Source organism: Halyomorpha halys, unplaced genomic scaffold, assembly GCF_000696795.3.
Source record: "Halyomorpha halys isolate HHAL.00 unplaced genomic scaffold, Hhal_1.1 Scaffold293.1, whole genome shotgun sequence".
Classification (NCBI taxonomy): Eukaryota; Metazoa; Arthropoda; class Insecta; order Hemiptera; family Pentatomidae; genus Halyomorpha; species Halyomorpha halys.
This window is the reverse complement of record NW_027115239.1, coordinates 53,208-73,292: the sequence shown is the minus strand read 5'-3', so window position 1 is coordinate 73,292 and position 20,085 is coordinate 53,208. Positions and strand designations below refer to the sequence as shown.

The following is a 20,085-nucleotide window of genomic DNA, read 5'->3' as shown; positions in this document are numbered from 1 at the left end:
ATTAGAGTGCTACCAATGGGTAGTTTCTCTACACGCCTGTAACACTCCAATTTAACTTAGATCAGATTTACTAAATGTATTATAATGTACAGTTGAAATAGCAATCAATAAATATTAAATTATGATTTAAATTTTATATTGTTATTATACCTAATACATAACATTTGATGAATTTAACATGAATGAATGAAGTTACTGGCCAGTTTCCTAATAATAATAAACAATATCAGTATTGCTAATTTGTCTCGTAGAACATTTATTTTTTTAATAGCATCTCTCTGTAGTCTTGAACTTTTTTTTTCCCCCTATATTTGGTATTAACTTATGAGTTTCGATGAAATTTCTATTTTTTTCAAACATTTCATGAATTCAACACAGGCTACTGACCAATATCATAAACGGTATCTGCACTTTTATTTGTCCAGTAAGAACATATTTTTAAAATTATATATGAATCAATTTTACTTTTGAATGGATAAATCGTTCTAAAAATTAAATATTATTACCCTAGCATTCGCTTGTGACCCCCTGAGTGCCGCGGCACTAACAATGGCAACAACTGTTATAAGTAATCTTGAAGAATAAATATATTAATGTTAATAATCTAAAGTTACATAAACGAAATTTCTATTCTGATAATGAGGCTTTTTTTTTTCGTTGAAATTCGTAAATTGTATTCAATAATCAGTAGGGAGAATTTATTTATAGTCTTCACAGCAAAGGCCATTTTTTAACAGCTATAATAAGCTTATCTCATTATATGAATAATCGCACAAAAGAGACAGCATCTGTCTCATAAAGCGCATGAAACCTCTGTGATTTATCGAGACGGCTTCTTTGTTTCCTTTCCGTTTTGCTGGATATCACCACGCATAATTTTGCTATTTTACGAGAGAAAACTCCTGAATTGCTAAACAAAACACCGCAGTAACTGTCTTACACACCGTACGTGTGTTCTACGAAACATTTCTTAACAATGATGGATTTACATTGTAATTCATAAAACGTGAAGGTTATATTCAATTCTTCAATATGACTTATGACTAAGGAGAAAACAAGGATAACTACGCGAATATACAAATAAGTAAAATGCCAAAAGTAATGAGATAACTTTTACTTAATGCATTAACTGAAATGTCTGCTTGAGAGGAAGTTACAAAATTATAATTTGAATTCTCCAAAATGTAAATTATGTAACAAAATTGGGAGGATGCGTACCATAACTAAACATTTTAATTACTAAATTTTCCACCAACCAAAACGAAGTTAAAGACGATCTAATTTTAAACCATTAGATTGTAGTAGCAGGGGTACGTCAAGGCTGTTTTAATCAAAATGTTAAACTTATTAATACATAAAATTAACAATCTCAAATCTACATTACAAACTTTAGTAGGTAGTATGTGAAACAAATTTTTTAAAAATTTAATTGTACTCTCCTAATAGAGCATTGTTCATTAAAAAAAATGAGAGAATGCTCAATTTAGATGAGCTGAAAATAACTGCACTGCAGTAAATACCCTAGGAAGGTCAGATGATTTTATCAAAACCTTTGGTCTGTAGTCGGAATAGGCTGTCATTCTAGAGTCATGTAGTCATCGAGATGTTTAAAGCGAAAAGTTCCCATTTCAGTTTGGTAATGGTTATAGCAAAGGGTACATCGACCGTACACCAAACACATTCTGAGACAATAGCTACAGGCTTATTGACAACTTATAACTATAAAAACAAGATCGAACCCAAACTAGAAAAATCCTCTCGACTGGTTAACATCGATCCTCTGACAGCTGTGACTTAAATAATCCTTACCATTAAAATCTAGGTTTTTATAATTAAACTTAAGTATTTACAATAAAAATAAAATAAGCGACCTCAGCAAGCTCTTATGTGATCGGTTTGTAAGATTAAGATCTAGAGTAACTATAAACGACAAAGTTTAGGAGTTTTTTATTTTGCGATGGAGTTTCAAGTGGAAATTAAAATTTAATAAGCAATGATTTGTTGCGGTTCAATAAAATTTTCCGATGTTTAGAAATACAGTTAACATTTGAAAGTAATGTCAGAGAAGCATGTTCATTCAAAATATTGATGTATCCCAGAAATACATATAGTCATTAAATCTCGCAGTTCTAACCTTGCTTTTAACAACTTATGAGTAAACTTTAAAAAAAAGAGAAAATAAACTTTCTTATTAAGCTGAGACGAGTACCTCACTTATTGGATTTATGGTCGCTCAGAAAATTTTTTTTTTTAAATATTTATTTATTGCTATTTACAACTGTACATTATAATACATTTAATAAATCTGATCTAAGTTAAATTGGAGTGTTACAGGCGTGTAGTTTCTCTACACCATTAGCACTCTAATGACATCTCTCAAATGTGATTTTGATAATCTTTATATTTCCTTAAACAGATATTAGAAATATTTTTATGATTACAAATTCCGGATCTTGCCAAAGATTTTCCTTCAGTGTGGAAAGCCTAATGACTCTTATTTTACGGGATGTTCCTCTTAGTAATGAATTTCTAAGGAACCCAAACCGTATCATATTTTCGTGAACGGCGTGTAATCGGTCTAGCTCTGCTATAAAACTCTTATAGCAACCGAAATCCGCAGCACGAGATACAAATTACACGCAACTATATGTCAAGATAACTGGAGATCGGGCTAATTTACGAACGTGAACATTGACCGGGAAAAGCCGATGAACTGTATTAAGGTTTCATTAATGGTGTTTTCCACAAGTAAAACAATTCTCTTTTTATTATTTTATTTATTTAGTTTTTATCAGAGTTAGTTCCAATTGGATATATTGAGAAATCTGATTGAAAAAATTTAAGAAATCTTTTAAGCACATACTTCAAGTGTAATGCAGAGTTATAGCCATCAGTTGAAAAACAATTAAAACTGATTTTGGCTTGCGATATTAGATAGAGTAAATAAACACTTCACTACTGACCATACTGGCGAAATTAACAATACTATCCAGATCTCTAATCTATTAAGTTGCTAAAGAGGATAAGAAAAATCCTTCTGTCGATTACTAATTTATTAGGCAACACTTGGGTACATGAACCGCCAAGGCCAAAGAAATTATATTATAGTTATTAAAAATATATTATATTATATCTTGTTTTCTACAACCCTAATGGAATTCCATAAGACTATAAAACTTAACTCCGAATTATATGCATTTTATAGATAATAATAATTATAACTATCAGGTCAATAAGAATATTCAATATGAATTGAACTCGCTTTTGTAATGGTGCAGCATATCGGTTCACACAAATATACTTTGACCCACAGAGGTCATGTCCAGCTTGTGACGGAACAACATTGGAGGATTATCATTTTTTCAAGTTGCCTCTCCTACCTAGAGAACAGTTTCCAATCTTTATTTAGTATTATTATTTTTACTTTTACTCCTTACTAATAAGATATATTTTTAAAAGGTGTTTAAAACAGTCATATGTCCCACCAGTTTAACTTCGAATAAATTTTGGAATTTAGATTTGATTTTTTTAAAGCTATCAGACAGAGTTTTCGTGCAGATGCATCTTCTATTTCCTAGTTTCAAATCCTGCCAAACTTCGACAGAAATTCGAATCATTTAAAAAAAAAAAACAGTAAAATAATACTATTTTTTTATTATGCAATGTTACTATTTTTACTATGATCTGGCCAATTTTTTTTCATAACATTGCATGCTTAAACTAAATCTCTTGTATTGTAAAAATATAAGTGTATCTATGAAAATATCTATTCATTTTATTAATATTTTTCTTTTTGAATTTCTAGCTTAAAAATGACAAATTTGAGGTAAACCAATGCATTGATTAACATATAAAGAGTTGAATTCAACCTAAAAAAAAGTAAATACAAGAGACAAATGTTTTTGGAATAAATAGTATTAACCAGTGGCTTCGTCTAACTATAAAAAAGTCTCTGGAGAATAAGCTAGTTACAGAGAACTTCAGCGTTATTGTTTTGACTTCCATTCCTTGTCCTTCATTTTTCCTTGGTGACTTCAGTAAAAATTCAGTAAGAACATTTTTTTATACTGTTACATTAGCTTTAATAAAAATTAAACAAAAGTAATTAGTTTGATCAATATAAATACATCTATGCATTTTCATTCAAACATTTTTAGTTATCATACATTCTTGTATTACTTGTTAGTTTTTTGGTTAATGGTATATTCGTATGAATATAAAATTTTGTATATTTTTACAATTACATATACACAATTTTAGTTAAAATTAAAATACGAATTTTACTTGAATGAATAATTTTAAATACTTTTTTGAATACTTTCTACATTGTGGCCTTGCATATTTTTCTAAAGCTTGAAATTGAGGTAGTTTAAAAATATATAACCATTTATTACAATTAGCTTTATCATAGCACATTAATTACGGAATAAATTTCAGGTTTTTAATCAGAGTAGTTTAGTTTTAATGTATACTTGGATACAAGTATTTTGCGAGTTTAATTTGATCCAAAAAAAGACCAGATTAGCTTTATTAGCATTAATATTACAAATCAAACAATAAAGTTGATTATTGTAGGATTTGAAGATTTAGTACACATTTTAAGTTTTTGCTTCATGATTTTCACATTTTGAGTTTTTTACAGCATTTTTTCGTTTTTAATTGCATAAAAATCGGGTCTCTGGTTATGACCCATGCATGCTTATGAGAGTATTATTAATTTTATAGCTTTATAATCTGGATTATCTCTCTAGGAAGTCTGGTGAGTCAATTTTTTATAATTTTTTGAGGTTTATAATTACTTCCATCATTTTCAATAAATTATTATTTATTCACTCATTAACATTGTACAACGTTTCGGGACACACCGTCCCATATTCATGTACTACAAAAACCTCATGATTTCACATGGGAAAATCATGTCCTCCATTTTTTCATCTTCACTTCTCTGTGGCACAGCTATCAATCTGATTGATTGATAGCTGTGCCACAGAGAAGTGAAGATGAAAAAATGGAGGACATGATTTTCCCATGTGAAATCATGAGGTTTTTGTAGTACATGAATATGGGACGGTGTGTCCCGAAACGTTGTACAATGTTAATGAGTGAATAAATAATAATTTATTGAAAATGATGGAAGTAATTATAAACCTCAAAAAATTATAAAAAATATAGCTTTATAGTTTTTCTCCAGCAGACGTAACTCTGGAATTTCCACTGGGATGAGGTAATTCTTTATAAGGGTTATGATAGCAAGTAAAATATCAAGACGAGCGCTTTCGAGATCCGACCTGTACTGAAGGAGAAAATCACCACAAACACTAAACATCTTATTTACGATTTTGGACAATTTTGATGCAAATGGAGCGGTAAATCGAAAAACCTAAAGAGTTTTTCTTTTTTAATTTTCTGTAAGAATCTGTCATTGTAAGTTGAGTTTCCTTGACCGTCTAAGAAGACTAAAATGTCACGATGATGACGCCTCGATGACAGACTCAATTATGAAAACGGATTCTAACGGAAAATTGAATTCTGAAATCATTTTATTCTTAAGGTTTTTCAATGATCTGCACCGGTTGTAAACATTATCGATATAGCATAAGTACTTATTACATAATTTATATCATCAAATCATATGTGTATATGAGGTGTAGATAGTTGTGTCGGGGGGTGCGGTCAGCAAGAAGACAATAATTTATTCATACTGACCTTTCTGAGCTGAGTTTAACCAGAATCTCTGTCAAAAGCTTATGATGAAGACCTGAAACTCGAGTTGAAACGTCAGCACAAATAAATAATTTATATATATATATGGAAGTGGGATAGCTCAGTGGTAAGACTTTGTGTAACTAACCCTAAGTACCCGGGTATGAATCCGACAGTGACAGATAATTACTAATTCTGTAGCTGTAGCCGTGAGTCAACCATGTGGGTTCAGGAGCCCTACGGAGTACACTTAGCTTCATAATATGGGTACCCTTAATTGATTAAAAATCTGGCGGTTGAGCGATATTTTGACTAGATCTCCTCCTTGCACAGTTAAAAAAATTTAAAATGATTGACCGTAACTGAATGAAAGAGATAGTCGGGGGGGGGGGGGGTCAAGAGGGAACCAGTTATGAACCATTTATTAGCCAACGTTTCACCCCACTTTGCAGGGTTTCATCAGGGCTAAAAAAAAATTTAAATATGTTGGCAACGTATAAGAAAGAATAAGATGATAATAAAGTAAACTAAGGTGGAGATTAATGTTATGTAAATATTTGTGAAAAATTATATAAAAATGAACAAAAAAAAAAAAAAAAAATGTACAACAATAAGTGTATATTAAATTTTTTTAAAAAAAATGAAAATGAGACTTTACTCTCATCTGATTCTCTTCCAATGTCAACATAGTTTTAGCTGCTAAGTATCATTTTAGCTCTGATGAAGAGAAGTGAAACGTAAGCTAATGAATACGTTTTGTTCTTTATTGACCGCATCTTCGATCCTCTCCATCATAAAATAATTTTAGATAATTCATGAGTTTTATAATTGAAGCATTTTCATTGAAAAGGGTAAGTGCCAAAATTTCCGAAAATTATTTTTTTTACTCACAAAGTGGTTTTGTTCTAAGAACAATAGCTTAGAAAAGAAGATAAAAGCCTTAGAAACACTCAGAACTAAAAACTTTTAGTTAAAAAAAGCATTTATCTTCTTTTGCAAGATATTGTTCTTGGAATAAATAATAAATTAATTTTCCGAAATTTTGGCACATTCCACTTTTTTTTTTAACGAGAATGCTTCAATTACTTTAAGTATATTGAAATCATTTTTAAGATTTTTTACTTACTTAATTTTTCGCGATTGCCACACCATTTTTACTGACTGTTTTTTTAATTTGTTTTCGTACGAACATTTTTATTGTCTATTATGCGTTATAGTATAGAAATGCTATTTCATAATCTCATATACTGTCCTACATTGTTTCTGTGAAAGCCCAGATCAGTTTTATCAGTGACAATGAAATATGCATACTCTAGCAATGCATGCAAACAATACTGCGCATGACGTTCCTTTAACACTTCAACAAATCAGTCTTAGAAACCCTTACCGCGGTATTCAAATGTGACCTGACGCTTTCCGGTATAATAAAGGTAGTGCAAACCATTGAATTGCAAGGTCAACTCATTTATACAAATCGTTTGTTCTAGAATTACCATAACGCCATGTTGTATCACTACATAAACGTCCATGGTAAATACAATCCTCAGGAATCCACCAGATATTTGGTCGTTTATGCTGCTTTGAGGGGTGACAAAAAGATGAAGGGATATTTAGGAGAAGTAAAAGCAATTTTTTAAAATATTGTGTAGAAGGTACAAAATAAATTAATTTATTAACTTTACTAAAATAAAGTTTTGAATAAATCTTGAAGTTTGATACCTTCATATTATCAGCTACTAGATGAAGTTCTCATCAAAGCTCTTTTAAGAATTATAAAACTACCAACAAACAATAATTGCATCGAACTTCAAGGTTCTCTCAAAACTTTACTTTAGAAATTTCTTTACCCAAAAACGTTACTAAAAAGGTTTAGTCAGGATTTTTTGGAATTAGGGTTGCGATATGCAACATCGTTCGTTTGACTTTGATTTGATAAATGACATCTTTTGAATCGATTTGTATTTTTTTAATGAAATAAATTAAAACTTCAATTAATTTAGTAAATAAAATGTTTACCTACTCCCCTAGAACATAAAATTAATAAATCTTCCCAGCATACATCACTGAGATAACGTTTTAAATCGTGATAAGGAATTTAATAAGATAAAGTACAAGATTCTAAAAAAAAAATTTGATGTGTGGTTGAGAGGCATGAAAATTCAAACAAAGTACTAATTAAAAAAAACAATAACATCTAAGATGTGTTCAAATAATTTTGCAATCGCATTTTCAACAATAGTATTAATGTTATCGTTAGAACCTTGACAACTCAAGGCTAAGTGAAATAGCAATCCTATTTTTTCGTCCGAACTGTAAGTATCAATTGATAACACAGTTCATCATAACTTTAATACGTACTTACTGTACGTAGTTACTATTACTACCAACATATTTTGATAGTTAATTTTGTTATATTCAATAAATTAATATATATTTATTAAGTCTTATACATAAATTTTGTTGTGTATTCGATAGAAGGATAGGATATAGGCTCAAGGCGTATTTATCCCCCCAATAAAAGCTAACAACAAAAAGTAGCGGGCAGACTGGACAACTCCATCATTGTGAACTCATCTCGTGACAGTGGCGGATGGACGTTCTTTCAACCTTCCTCCTCGAGGACATCAGGAAGAATTTGTCTACGGCGGTTGACTCTCTATTATGGATGACCCGGGATCGATCTAGCTGTAGTATATAATTATTTACTGTTCCAAATCACCCCCTTGCACAACCGTTGCACTAGTAACAGTACTTCCTTACAAACTACTGCATCCCTGACCCTTCATGGATTATTTTTTTAAATGAAATGAATATTTTTTTTTTTTTATTTTAAGATAGATTCTATTGCGATTAAAATTACGTTTATTTAATTTAGTTTTATTTTAATAAGCTGATTATTAACTTGTAATAGTTATAAGTTTCACCAAGTTTTTTATATATAATTTATTTTTTTTATTAACTTTTTTTTAACTAAATATGACAGTTTCATTTTTTATTATTTGCCAACAGCCTTCACGTTTTGGGCTAGTTTAGATTCTTTTTGCACCCGCCGCAACAGTTACCATTAAATATAAATCAATAGGATTAAGAAAAAAACCTTTTGAACCAAATTAAGCCCAACTTTTTCTATATGAAAAAACTATATTATTAAAAGTCCACATTTCAGTAACATTTGGACATTTACTCAGGTAGTAAAATATGCCGAACTCCTAAATAAATTAGAACAGATTAGAAACTGCAACTTCAATTTCCAAACAAAAAATATTTTAATATAAAATCCAATAGAGTATGCTGAAAAGTAGTGGAAATCTCATTATAAGCTCTTAAGTTAGTAAAAAGCTCAAAATACAGGTGGAAGAGAAAAAAGTTACTATTTACTGAGTGTTTTTCTGGAAATTAATTTAGTAACTTAAAATTTGATTTGAACTTAAATTATTAAATTTGAGTTAAACAAATAATAAATTCTACCCAAAACTAAGAGAAAAAAAAATCTTAACTTATAGATTTCTATCAGTTTTTTAAGTGTCAAAAAATATTTTTTTTTTGTAAAAAATGAAAATATATATTGTAGATATAAAAATTCCCAAGACAACAACGTGATCTAAGTGAAAAAACAACTGCAAATAAGCAGAATTTAAAATAAATTATCACGAATGCTTTCAAGAGTTCAAGAGTATATTTGAAAATAGTTTTTAATATTGTGATGATTACTACATTTACTAGACAAACGGTCTAACTAAACAACAGAAGGCCTATCTGGACATACGGAATTGAGCTTTGGGGCTTTACTAAACTATCTAATTGCTCTCCAAAATCCTTCAAAAAACCTTAATGCTCCTCTTAGGCATCTGAAAAGAAGATGGCCCCGAGATCTCCTCTAGAAATGTTATTGGAGTTCTATCAATGAGTAGATTCTCCACATCTATGTGGTACGTTAGTATCATGCTATTTTATAACTAGCAAGAAATATATTTTTATTAGAAAATAAACATATTGTGACTGGCGTAAAGATAAAATTGGCCAATAGAAAAGGCCAAAGCAATACAAAAATGTGGAATTTATACGTATATAAATATTCAATAATGAAAACTGAATCCCAATAAACAACAATAAAATATTTTATAATAAATATTTATAATTATGGTTAATATACAAAAATTAAGTGTTTTTGTCTTTTGTATTGCCTACAAAAATAAAATATTATATAAAAGCGATCAATGCTTATCTGCATGAGAAGTGAAAGATGAGGAAAATCGTTACGAAAATTATATTATAATTATACACTATAATTAATTTAAATTAATTATAAGATAGAGTGAAATATCTAAATACATTTTAAAACAAATGATTCTTAAAAGCACCATAATGCTGAAACTTCTCTTTAAGAATAGGACAAAAAACATTGTCTATTTTTAATACGTTTAATTGGTCCTACATCAGAATGTTTTAAGTCAATAATCATACAGACACAATGTCATTGAGGAGAATTTTGATGTCTTTGAAAACCCACTTGAAGTGATTGACATTCGAAAAGCGTTACAAAATCATTGTCATTTTTATCCAATTAAGATAACACAAAATAATGTTGGAAAAAGCTTGTCTTAACAATACATTAATTGCGAAAGCATTGTTTCATCGAGATGAAAATATTTGAACTTCAATAATGATAGCCATACGTCCATTTATTTGTTTACGTATTATTATTTTACATTTTTTTTTTTTTGTGGAACAGTACTACATTTTAGCTACTAGTCCTAAGGAAATTCAGTATCACCACGGTTTTAAAAAATACTTTTGAATCCATCAGAAAAAAAAAATCAAACTACTCCGATTTTACCTTGTGATTTATACAAAACCCATGTGTATAATAATAACCTGATTAATTGTATAATAGTAATTTAATTGAAATCAATCGTGAATGCAATGTTAGATTGAAATATAAGAAGGATTTACCTCTATGATTTTACAACAAAATTGTTAACACTGCTATGAGGTAACCCTCTAAACTGTTTAAAAACCATTGACAAATTACTCATAGATATCCATGGCTCAAAATAATAATGTAATTAAAAGCAAATATATTTATCTCTTTATTATCAACATTGTATTCTTTATGGACTCTAATTTCATTATTGTAGTTGTGAAACGTGTTTATTTATTTGGATTCCAGGACACAATGATATACCTGGAAAAGCGAACAGAAAAAGCGATAACATCAGCATAATTGATACTCCACCTGACTGATCGGATACCCTCCGGATTTTCGTGCAATTGCATCTTTTGTTCCATAGCTTCGAATTCCGTCAAACCTCAACCGAAATTCGAATCATGGAAAATATATTCAAATAACACTAGTTCTATATTGCACTTTTGTTTTTTTTTCTCCACAATTATGCACGTTATAAGTTTTTTTTACAAATAGATTGCACGTTTTACTTTTTTTGGGAAACGTTTTGTTTCCTTTTTTGTTGCTAAAAATTGTCATGTTATGCGTATATAGGCTTATGTATATCAATATTTTTTTTTTCATTTTATTTATTTTTTTTTAAATTTATGGTGTTTAATCGATAGATTTGAGATAAACTAACGCATTGATTAACATATGAAGAATCAAATTCAGCTTAAGATAAAAACATAAACAAGCAAACATAAGTGAAGAATGTTCTTGGAATAATATCAAACACGCACGTTTCGGGTGACTATGAAAAAGTATCTCTAAAATAAGCTAGCTATAGAGAACGATCAGTGTTATTATCTTTAATATAGATCACTAGTCCGCCTGACTTTGTTGTTACTGGGAATTTCAATTTTTTATTCCTCTTAACTATTTATTTCTTCACCGTAATTCTGTAATGTTTCTTGAACAACGGTTATACAGAGGAATTCTCATCACGCATCAAAATGATGCTCAACCACTAGATTTTTCTCCAATTAAGGGCAACCAATTTAAGTGGCGGGATGAACCCTGGAGAGAACAGGATTATCTCAGGACTACAGTAACAGAATAAATAATTATATGCCACAGCCGGATTCAAATCCCTGAAGTTGGTAGCCACAGTGCCTAATAGGCTGAACCACCCAATACATGAATATAGAATAAAGGATTGTACTCGTAAAAGAATTCGAGTTTTCGAAGCAAATACACCTTTTGGTGATCCCTTGAGTCTAAATGACCAAATTTGCTCACAATAAACATTTATAGTAACCGTTAATGTATAAAAATTAGGTGTTATTTTTTTTTCCTTAACATAAAACATAATAATAAATGAATGTGATCAATAAATGCTGAACATTTCTTTTTTTAATAGGAGAGAAAAACAGTGGTCTATTTAAAATATGTTTGATTGGACCTACATAAAAATGTTCTATGTCAATAAACACAGAGACACAGTTGTCATGGAGGAGAGTTATAATGGCTTGAAAACGCACATGAAGTGTTTGACACTCGAGAAGCGATTACAAAATCCATTGCCATTTTTATCCAATTGAGATAACACGAAATAATGTGCACAAAATCTCGTCTTAACAATACATTCATTGCGAAAGCATTGTTTTATCGAGATGAAAATATTTGAACTGCAATAATGATACCCATACGTCCTTTTATTTGTTTATTTATTATTATTTTACATTTTTTTTTTTTTGTGGAACAGTACTACGTTAAAGCTACGTGTCCTAAGGAAATTAAGTTCCTTGAATGAAATCACCATGGTTTTAAAAGATACATCAATAATAAAATTCAAATAAATAAAATTTATGTTTCTTTTTAATCAATCAATATTAAGTGAAAATCTTATCTAAATTGTTTTCTGGAACTTGTACATGCGCTTCATTTATTATCACAAATCCTTGGCTCGCTAATAAAAATTAAACAATTTGAGATATTGAACCATTATGTCTCTATCTTATTTGTGCTTTATAGAATACGTACGAACGATGTTTCTATGTAATTCGTTAAGACTGTCATTTTAAGAAGTAACCAAAGTAAAAGTTATGTACAATGTTTGTATGTACTCCTTCAGACTGTTATTTTAATAAATAATCAAAATAAAAGAAATTACTTTTAAAAATAAAATTAATGTTTCTTCTTAATCAATCAATATTGAATGAAAATCTTATCTAAATTGTTTTCCGGAACTTGTACGTGGGCTTCATTTATTACTATAAAACTTTGACTAACTAATGAAAATTAAACAATTGTATGTATTGACAGATAAAACTAAATACTTATACTGATAGCGATAAAATACTGACATATTATGTTCTGATCTTATTTCTGATATACAGAATACGTAAGATATTTCTATGTAACTTCTTAAAACCGTCATATTAAGAAATAACTAAAGTAAAAGTGATCACTTTTAACAATAAACTCTGCGTTTCTTCTTAATCAGCATGGAATGAAAATCTTATCATAATTGTTTTCTGGAACTTGTACATTAACATAATTTATTATCATATAACTTTGGCTCACTAATGAAATATTAAAAACTTTTACGTATCATATCCCGTATTATTTGCGATTTATTGAATGGGGAGTTACACGTTTCATGTAACTCCTTAAAACTGCTATTTTAGGTATTTTAGGAGTAAAAGTAATAACTTCTAAAAATAAAAGGTGTTTATCAAAAATCTTTTTTCTTTTTTTTTTTCCCCATCTCTGCTTTTAATAAATTTTTTTATAAATCTGATGAAGTGCGCGCATCACACAAATTTCTCTTACCTCCCTTCTAAAATGCTCGTGTTGAAGTTATCGCTATTTTTGTGATTGGGAAGGCAAAAATGATCAACAAAAATTTTATATTTCTCTGTTGTTATGAAAATAAGAATGTTAGTATTTCCCAAGATAGGAATAACAATTCTAAGTTTTGTTTCTGCCCACAATGCAACGATTTGACATAAGAAATGAAGCTAAAATACAATGGGGAAAGTTCAAGTGGTCTCGGCTCTTCTCGTCCGAATCGGATGCTTATTATTATATTTTTTTCTCCTTTATTTATTCATAAAATTCTTTAATATTTTGTATTACACTATTTTAATATTGCTTGAAATGAATTTTTTTTTAAATTAATTAATCTCAAGGCACTTTAGAGAATGATTTTGTGAAAAATACGCATTCAAGCCCTGCCAGACTACTTCAATGAGGATAAAACGATCTGACTGATCGTTTGAAGTTTAATAAAAATATTTGAAGTTTTTGTGAAAATCGAAAAAAAATGTGGACAAAACGTTCTTTAAAGTGGCACTTCTGGATTGGATTGATGGAACTCCAAAAACACTTCAAAAGGAAAAGATCTCGAGGCCATCTTCTTTTCAGACGCCTAGGAGGATTATTAGGTAGTGAAGGAGAAGCCCGGTTAGAAACGAGTTGGTTTGGGTGGTTGGGAAGTTTATTATGGAAGGATTGGTATCTGGTTCTGGCCAAATCGGCAACATAGAGGACATTGAGGTACTTATGGATGATTTGATTTGTAACAAAGTAAGGAGCATTAAGGATTTTATAAAGGATTTTGGACTGTAAGGATTGGATTCGAGAGGAATTAGATGGTTTAGTGGAGCCCCATAGCTCAATTCTGTATGTCCAGATAGGCCTTATAATAGTCATGTAAATCAGTCTTTTGTAATGGATTACAACATAGGATACAATGGAAGGATCATTATTCACTGACAATAGACAAGTGTCATAGGCATACGGGGTGAGAATAGTGTTAGGATGGGTTGGGATGTCAGCTATAAGCACTGTATAAAGGATAGGACCAAGGATACTACCCTGAGGTACACCAGCAGACTGAGGAAACAGGGATGAATAAGCGCTATTGTGATTTACTTGAAATAACCTGTCTGAGAGATAAGAACGGATAATGAGATAATATGTAGGGGGTAGGAATTTACGGATCTTGTATAGCAGTCCTGGGTGCCAGACTCGACCAAAAGCCTGTTCTACATCAAGAAAGAAAACCGAGCAGTACTTTCCGCGCTCCAATGAAGACGAGACTACATCAACCACACGATGGCATTTCTGGATAGTGGAGTGGGATGTTCCGAATCCAAACTGGTGATCTGAATTTTATTTTTAAAATTAATTTCTTTTATTCTGATTATTTCTTGAAATAAAGGCCGCAAGGAGGCCTACCTACCTAGAAACATTGTATGTTTTCTGAAAATTGCAAGTGATATAGGACATTACATATAATGTGTAATTTTTAAAAATATTTCACTAGTGAATCAAGGTGATATGATAATAAATAAAGCGCACGTACAAGTTCCAGAAAACAATTCAGATAAGATTTTCATTTTGTGCTGATTGAGAGGAAACACAGATTCTATTTTTAAAAGTGATAACTTTTACTTTGGTTACTTCTTAAAATAACTTTCTTAAGGAGTTATATAGAAATGTTGTACGTATCATGTAAATCACAAATAAGATAGGGACATAATATGTCAATTTCTAAAATTGTTCAATTTCCATTAGTGAGCCAAGGATTTATGATAATAAATAAATCGCATGTACAAGTTCCAGAAAACAATTCGGATAAGAGTTTCACTTTATGTTGATTAAGAAGAAATACTCTATTTTCAAAAGTGAATACTTTTACTTTGGTTATTTCTTGAAATAGCAGTCTTATGAAATTACATGAAAACATCGTACGTATTCTGTAAATCACAAATAAGATCCGGACATAATATGTCAATATTTTATCGCTATCAGTATTAATATTTAGTTTTTCATTAATTAATTAATCAATTAAAGATTAAAGCCGCAGTAATATAAACTAAATTTAATTTCTCAAATAATCTTCAGTTTTAAAAAATAAGTTTTATTGGATTAAAATAATTATAGAATGAATAGATTTGTAGCTGTTTATAATCCTAAAACAAATATTCCGGGCAGTATGTGATTTTCACTACTTGAGTGTGGAATGTGGAATATGACTAATAATAATGATAATCAAATATCTTAGTGATTATCAAAATGTTGAAAACTGCTAACTGTGATTCATAGATTATATTTACGCGTACGTACAGTAAATACCACCAAGTGGGTACATATATTTGTGTTTGTATGTATAGATTTAAAAGTATGGAATAAAGTTTCCTATTATTATATAAAGGTTAATAATAATTAATTCGGTTGATGTAGTCCCATACTGTTGTTATACCCCGCAGAAAAGCACATATAAAAATTTGCTGGGAAGAGCAAATTGTTAAGGACCAATTTACAAACGCCTGGATATACTGGTTATATATAAAAAAGAAATAATGGCCACAATAATCAATATGGCTGGAGGAGTTTTATGGAAGGGTACCCTTCTAGAGCAAATGACGCCAAAAGGTGGGCTCCATTCTTTTCGTAGGCGTGGCTTCCAGTACGCTATATTAGTTGGAAGTTGGGAGTTGACAGTTGAAAGTCTAGAGTTGATGCCGAGGAAAAAAAGTTGAGAGTTACTTAGCGTAGCGTCCTCACTTTTTGATGTTCATAATTGGTTTTTTTGAATAACTATTGATCATCATTCATTTTTGGTTTGTTATAAACATTGAATATTCTAAAAAATAATTTTTATTGTTTTTATTTTATTTTAATAGACAACTTTTTCTATTATATCAGAAACAATTATTTATTTGTATCAAGGTTTATATTTTAATGTTTTCCTTACAAGAAATGAATATAATTTAATGGATTACAAAATTAATATAAGCATATTATTATGAACCAATAATTATTGTTTTAGGTATAAACAAATATTACATATAATAATAATTGTAACAAGAATTGTAAACTAAATAATTAGTTTTAGATATCCCAAGAATATTAATGACTGAGAAAATACTTACGGTCAAGTGTAAAAGAAATAAACAATTTATAAGAAAGAAAATTGAAAATTTATATTAGCTTAACAACATCAATTTATATAAAAGGAAATCAATACTTCGATTATTAAAAAAATACATAAATATAATTTCTATAAAATACGTGACATCAATGTTCTCAGAAACATCTCTTTGAGATAAAACATTATCGAAGAAGAAAATCAGCGAAATGTGAGGGATATTTTTGAAGGAGGACGTTATTCCCGAATAATAGTTTCGGAAAACAATCACAGGGTGTGTCACGCAAGAGGAAAGCTCTGTACAATGGCCGATTAGACGAATGTGTCAGTTGAGTGTCAGTCGTGAGTGTAGTAGGTGCAATAACTGTTTGGAGTATGTCTGTATCCTGTAGTCAAGGTAAGGTAGGTTTCGCAGAAATAGCTGTCATTCTGTAAATAATACTTAATTTTTCCGCAATATGCAACTGAAATTTACTATGACACCAGAGGCGGATTTGTCAAACAATGAGCTTATCTCAAAATGATTCCGAAGTTGATGCGGTAGTGGGAGTAGATGCAACATTACGATTTGTCCGTTGTCTGCTAATGAGATTGATGCCTTAACGTGTTATTGATGACTACAGAAGACCTGATAATTTTTTTAATACTATTCAGGAGGAATAACGATATAATTGTTATTATTAAGAGAATAAAAAACAAATTAAAACAAATTATTATATTTATAGCCCACATAAGTAAAACATTATAACACTGTAATAACAAAGAAAGATTGCAGACAATAAATAATACTTGAAAAATTTCGTATTTTTTTAAAATACTTTTTTAATATAAACAGCATCATAAACAATGTTTTATGATAATAGTGTAGTGTATTATTAACATTATAAAATTCGAAGCTGATAGGTTTAAATGACGTTAATATTGTGGTTAAAGGTTAAATTTTTTTTTTTCGGTTTCATAATAGTTTTTTCGTGAATTTTATATTAGTCTAAAATTTTGGAGTATTTATATTAAAGGAAAAAGTAATAAGCATTTGAAAGAAAATGGGAGCATTATTAAGATGTTTTTTGGAGCTAGGTTAAAGCTTTTTTATTTATGCTTTTTCGGTTTCATAGTAGTTTTTTTTTTTTTTTTACGAATTTTATACTAGTATAAAATTATGGAGTATTCATAATAAAAAAATTAATGCATTTCAAAGGAAATGGAAGCAATATTAAGATGGTTTTTGGAGTTAGGTTAAAGATTTTTTGTTCGTTTATTCGGTTTCATAATAGTTTTTTTTTACTAATGAGTATTCATGTTTTAAAAAAAGTATTTGAAAGAAAATGTGAGTAATATAAAGATGATTTTGGAGTAAGGTTAAAGTTTTTTGTGAGGTTTATAATTTTTTTTACGAATTTTATATTGGTCTAAAATTATGGATTCATAATTAAATAAAAAAGTAATAAGTATTTGAAAGAAAATGGGAGCAAATTTAAGGTGGTTTTTGGAGTTAAGGTTAAAGATTGAATGTGGCATATTTGGAAATAAAATCAGAAAATACCTTAAGGAATAAAAAAAAAATTAGAAAACTTAATTTAATTTTATTGCCCTTCTGACATATTTATCATCGTTTTGACGACTCAATTCTTTGAAAATGTCTACAACTAAACCACATTTTATAGGTTATTATTTTTGAGGCTCTTTTATATTTTAGGAGGTGAATAACCTTAATAATAAATTAGACTATACTACTTAGTATTACTACAAAAAATAGTATACAATACTATATACATATATATTATACCATACTAATGTATATATTAATTATATTTGTAGAGCTATCGTTTGCTGTACCTTTTTTTAACAGAAATAAAATTAATACATACATATTATGTTTTGAATTTTCTCCATAATTATAAAAGCTATGAAGCTGATAATTCTTTTTTATACTTGTTTTTACTTTCACTTGTATATATATGGAATATATAAGTAGGAACAGTATTGCGACCTTGTGAATGTGCGGATTCGACTTTTGGACGAAAATACATCTCTTGAGTTAAATAAACATCGTATCGCAAAATGGTCTGTGTTCGTTAACAGCCTAAATAAAAAACGATAAGTCATTCGAAATTGAAATTACATATTTAAGATTATATGCCGGGGATGATAGCATCATTTTCGATAAATTTTACTCACTGGAAGTGCCCCTTTATAGAATCTAATTTTCACATTGTTTTGATTTTCTCGAAAATGATTCAAATGATTTAGATTAAACCTAACATGTCAATGTAGAATTTATATGATCTTTAATCTCAGCTTGGTCTTTTTTTTTTTTTTTTTTTTTTTTCGGCCAAGACTCCCATTGGAGTCCTATACTGCCTAACCATGGTTGGGGGTCAAAGTTCTTCATTTTGTAGGACCGCCACGCAATGAAAAAAGTCAACGTCCCAGGCCGGATTCGAACCGGCACCGCCAATAGACATCAAATTGGTAAGACTGTGTCTTAACCACTGAGCTATGGGCGGCCCTCAGCTTAGTCTTATCGTCATGGAAATAGTCTGGCATGGCTTAAATAACGAATTTATAAAAAACATTCCGCTAAAGTACCTTTAATTTAGATAATTTTAAAAAAAATAAACAATTCTCCTTGTTAGCAATAGTAAATGATTTTGTATAAAATACAAAATGTTAAAGGATTTGAAGAATAAATAAAGGAAAAATAGAAAATCCGATTCTAATGAGAAAAGCCGACCTTCTGTTCTTTTCCCATTATTTCTCTGTTATCTTGTATTCTAAGCATGAATAAAATTTATATTCCCATCTCGAAAAATCCTAAAATACGAAATTTTATTACAACAAAAAATGAAAAGTTTTTGTTCGTAATTTTTACCTTCCCTGGTCTTAACATTTTTTGTTCTCGAAAAAATAATGATAACTTCAACACAAGCCCATCAATCTATATAAAATTTGGAGACGTATGTAATGTGAAAGTTGTGAAACGCACCAGACTTTTATTACTTGTGACTGGTTCTTTTGTTTTTCCAAAATAATGTTATTTTAATTTTATAAAGTTATATAACCAGCAATTGTATGAAATACCTATATAAAATCACACAATTAGATTCTTATAAAACATAACTTAAATTAATAGAAAAAGAAGATGGCCTCGAGATCTTGTAATGAAAAAAAAATGTTTACAGTGCTTCCAAACAGGTGGTTTCGCGATATGCCTTGATCATAGCATTATGATCTTATATCAAATTTTGCTAGATGTATTATAATAAAAATAAATAAATAAGAAACAGAAGAAATTTTTATTGCAAAATATTTGAAATGACATTATTTTATTTTTTTTTACACCAACTTGCTTTAAAACTTACGAAATTGTTAATTGTGAAAAATTGTTAATTTTAGCTTTTATTGTTCATCTTTGTGATAATGGAGGTAGGAGAAAATTATTTTATAGCCTATATGGTTGTTATCATAATGGAAGATAACCTTCAGAAAGGTAATTATTCTCCTAAAATGTATGACCATTAGCAAGTTTTACTCAATAAATGACATTAATATT

The 20,085-nt window shown here is 29.4% G+C and overlaps 1 protein-coding gene across 3 annotated transcripts in view; it reads left to right on the top strand.

The window, feature by feature from the left end:
* The window catches only part of LOC106680847 (uncharacterized), a 198,046-nt gene that overhangs the window by 143,176 nt on the left and 34,785 nt on the right, over positions 1–20,085 (top strand). The window contains exon 1 of one of the 3 annotated variants that reach the window (XM_014420829.2): positions 16,878–16,929. The exons of the other annotated variants lie outside the window; for them this stretch is intronic. Within the exon in view, the coding sequence (XP_014276315.1) occupies positions 16,908–16,929 (22 nt within the window). The 5' untranslated portion in view covers positions 16,878–16,907. Of the gene's footprint in view, positions 1–16,877; positions 16,930–20,085 lie in introns of those variants that run through there. 3 annotated transcript variants of the gene reach the window in all.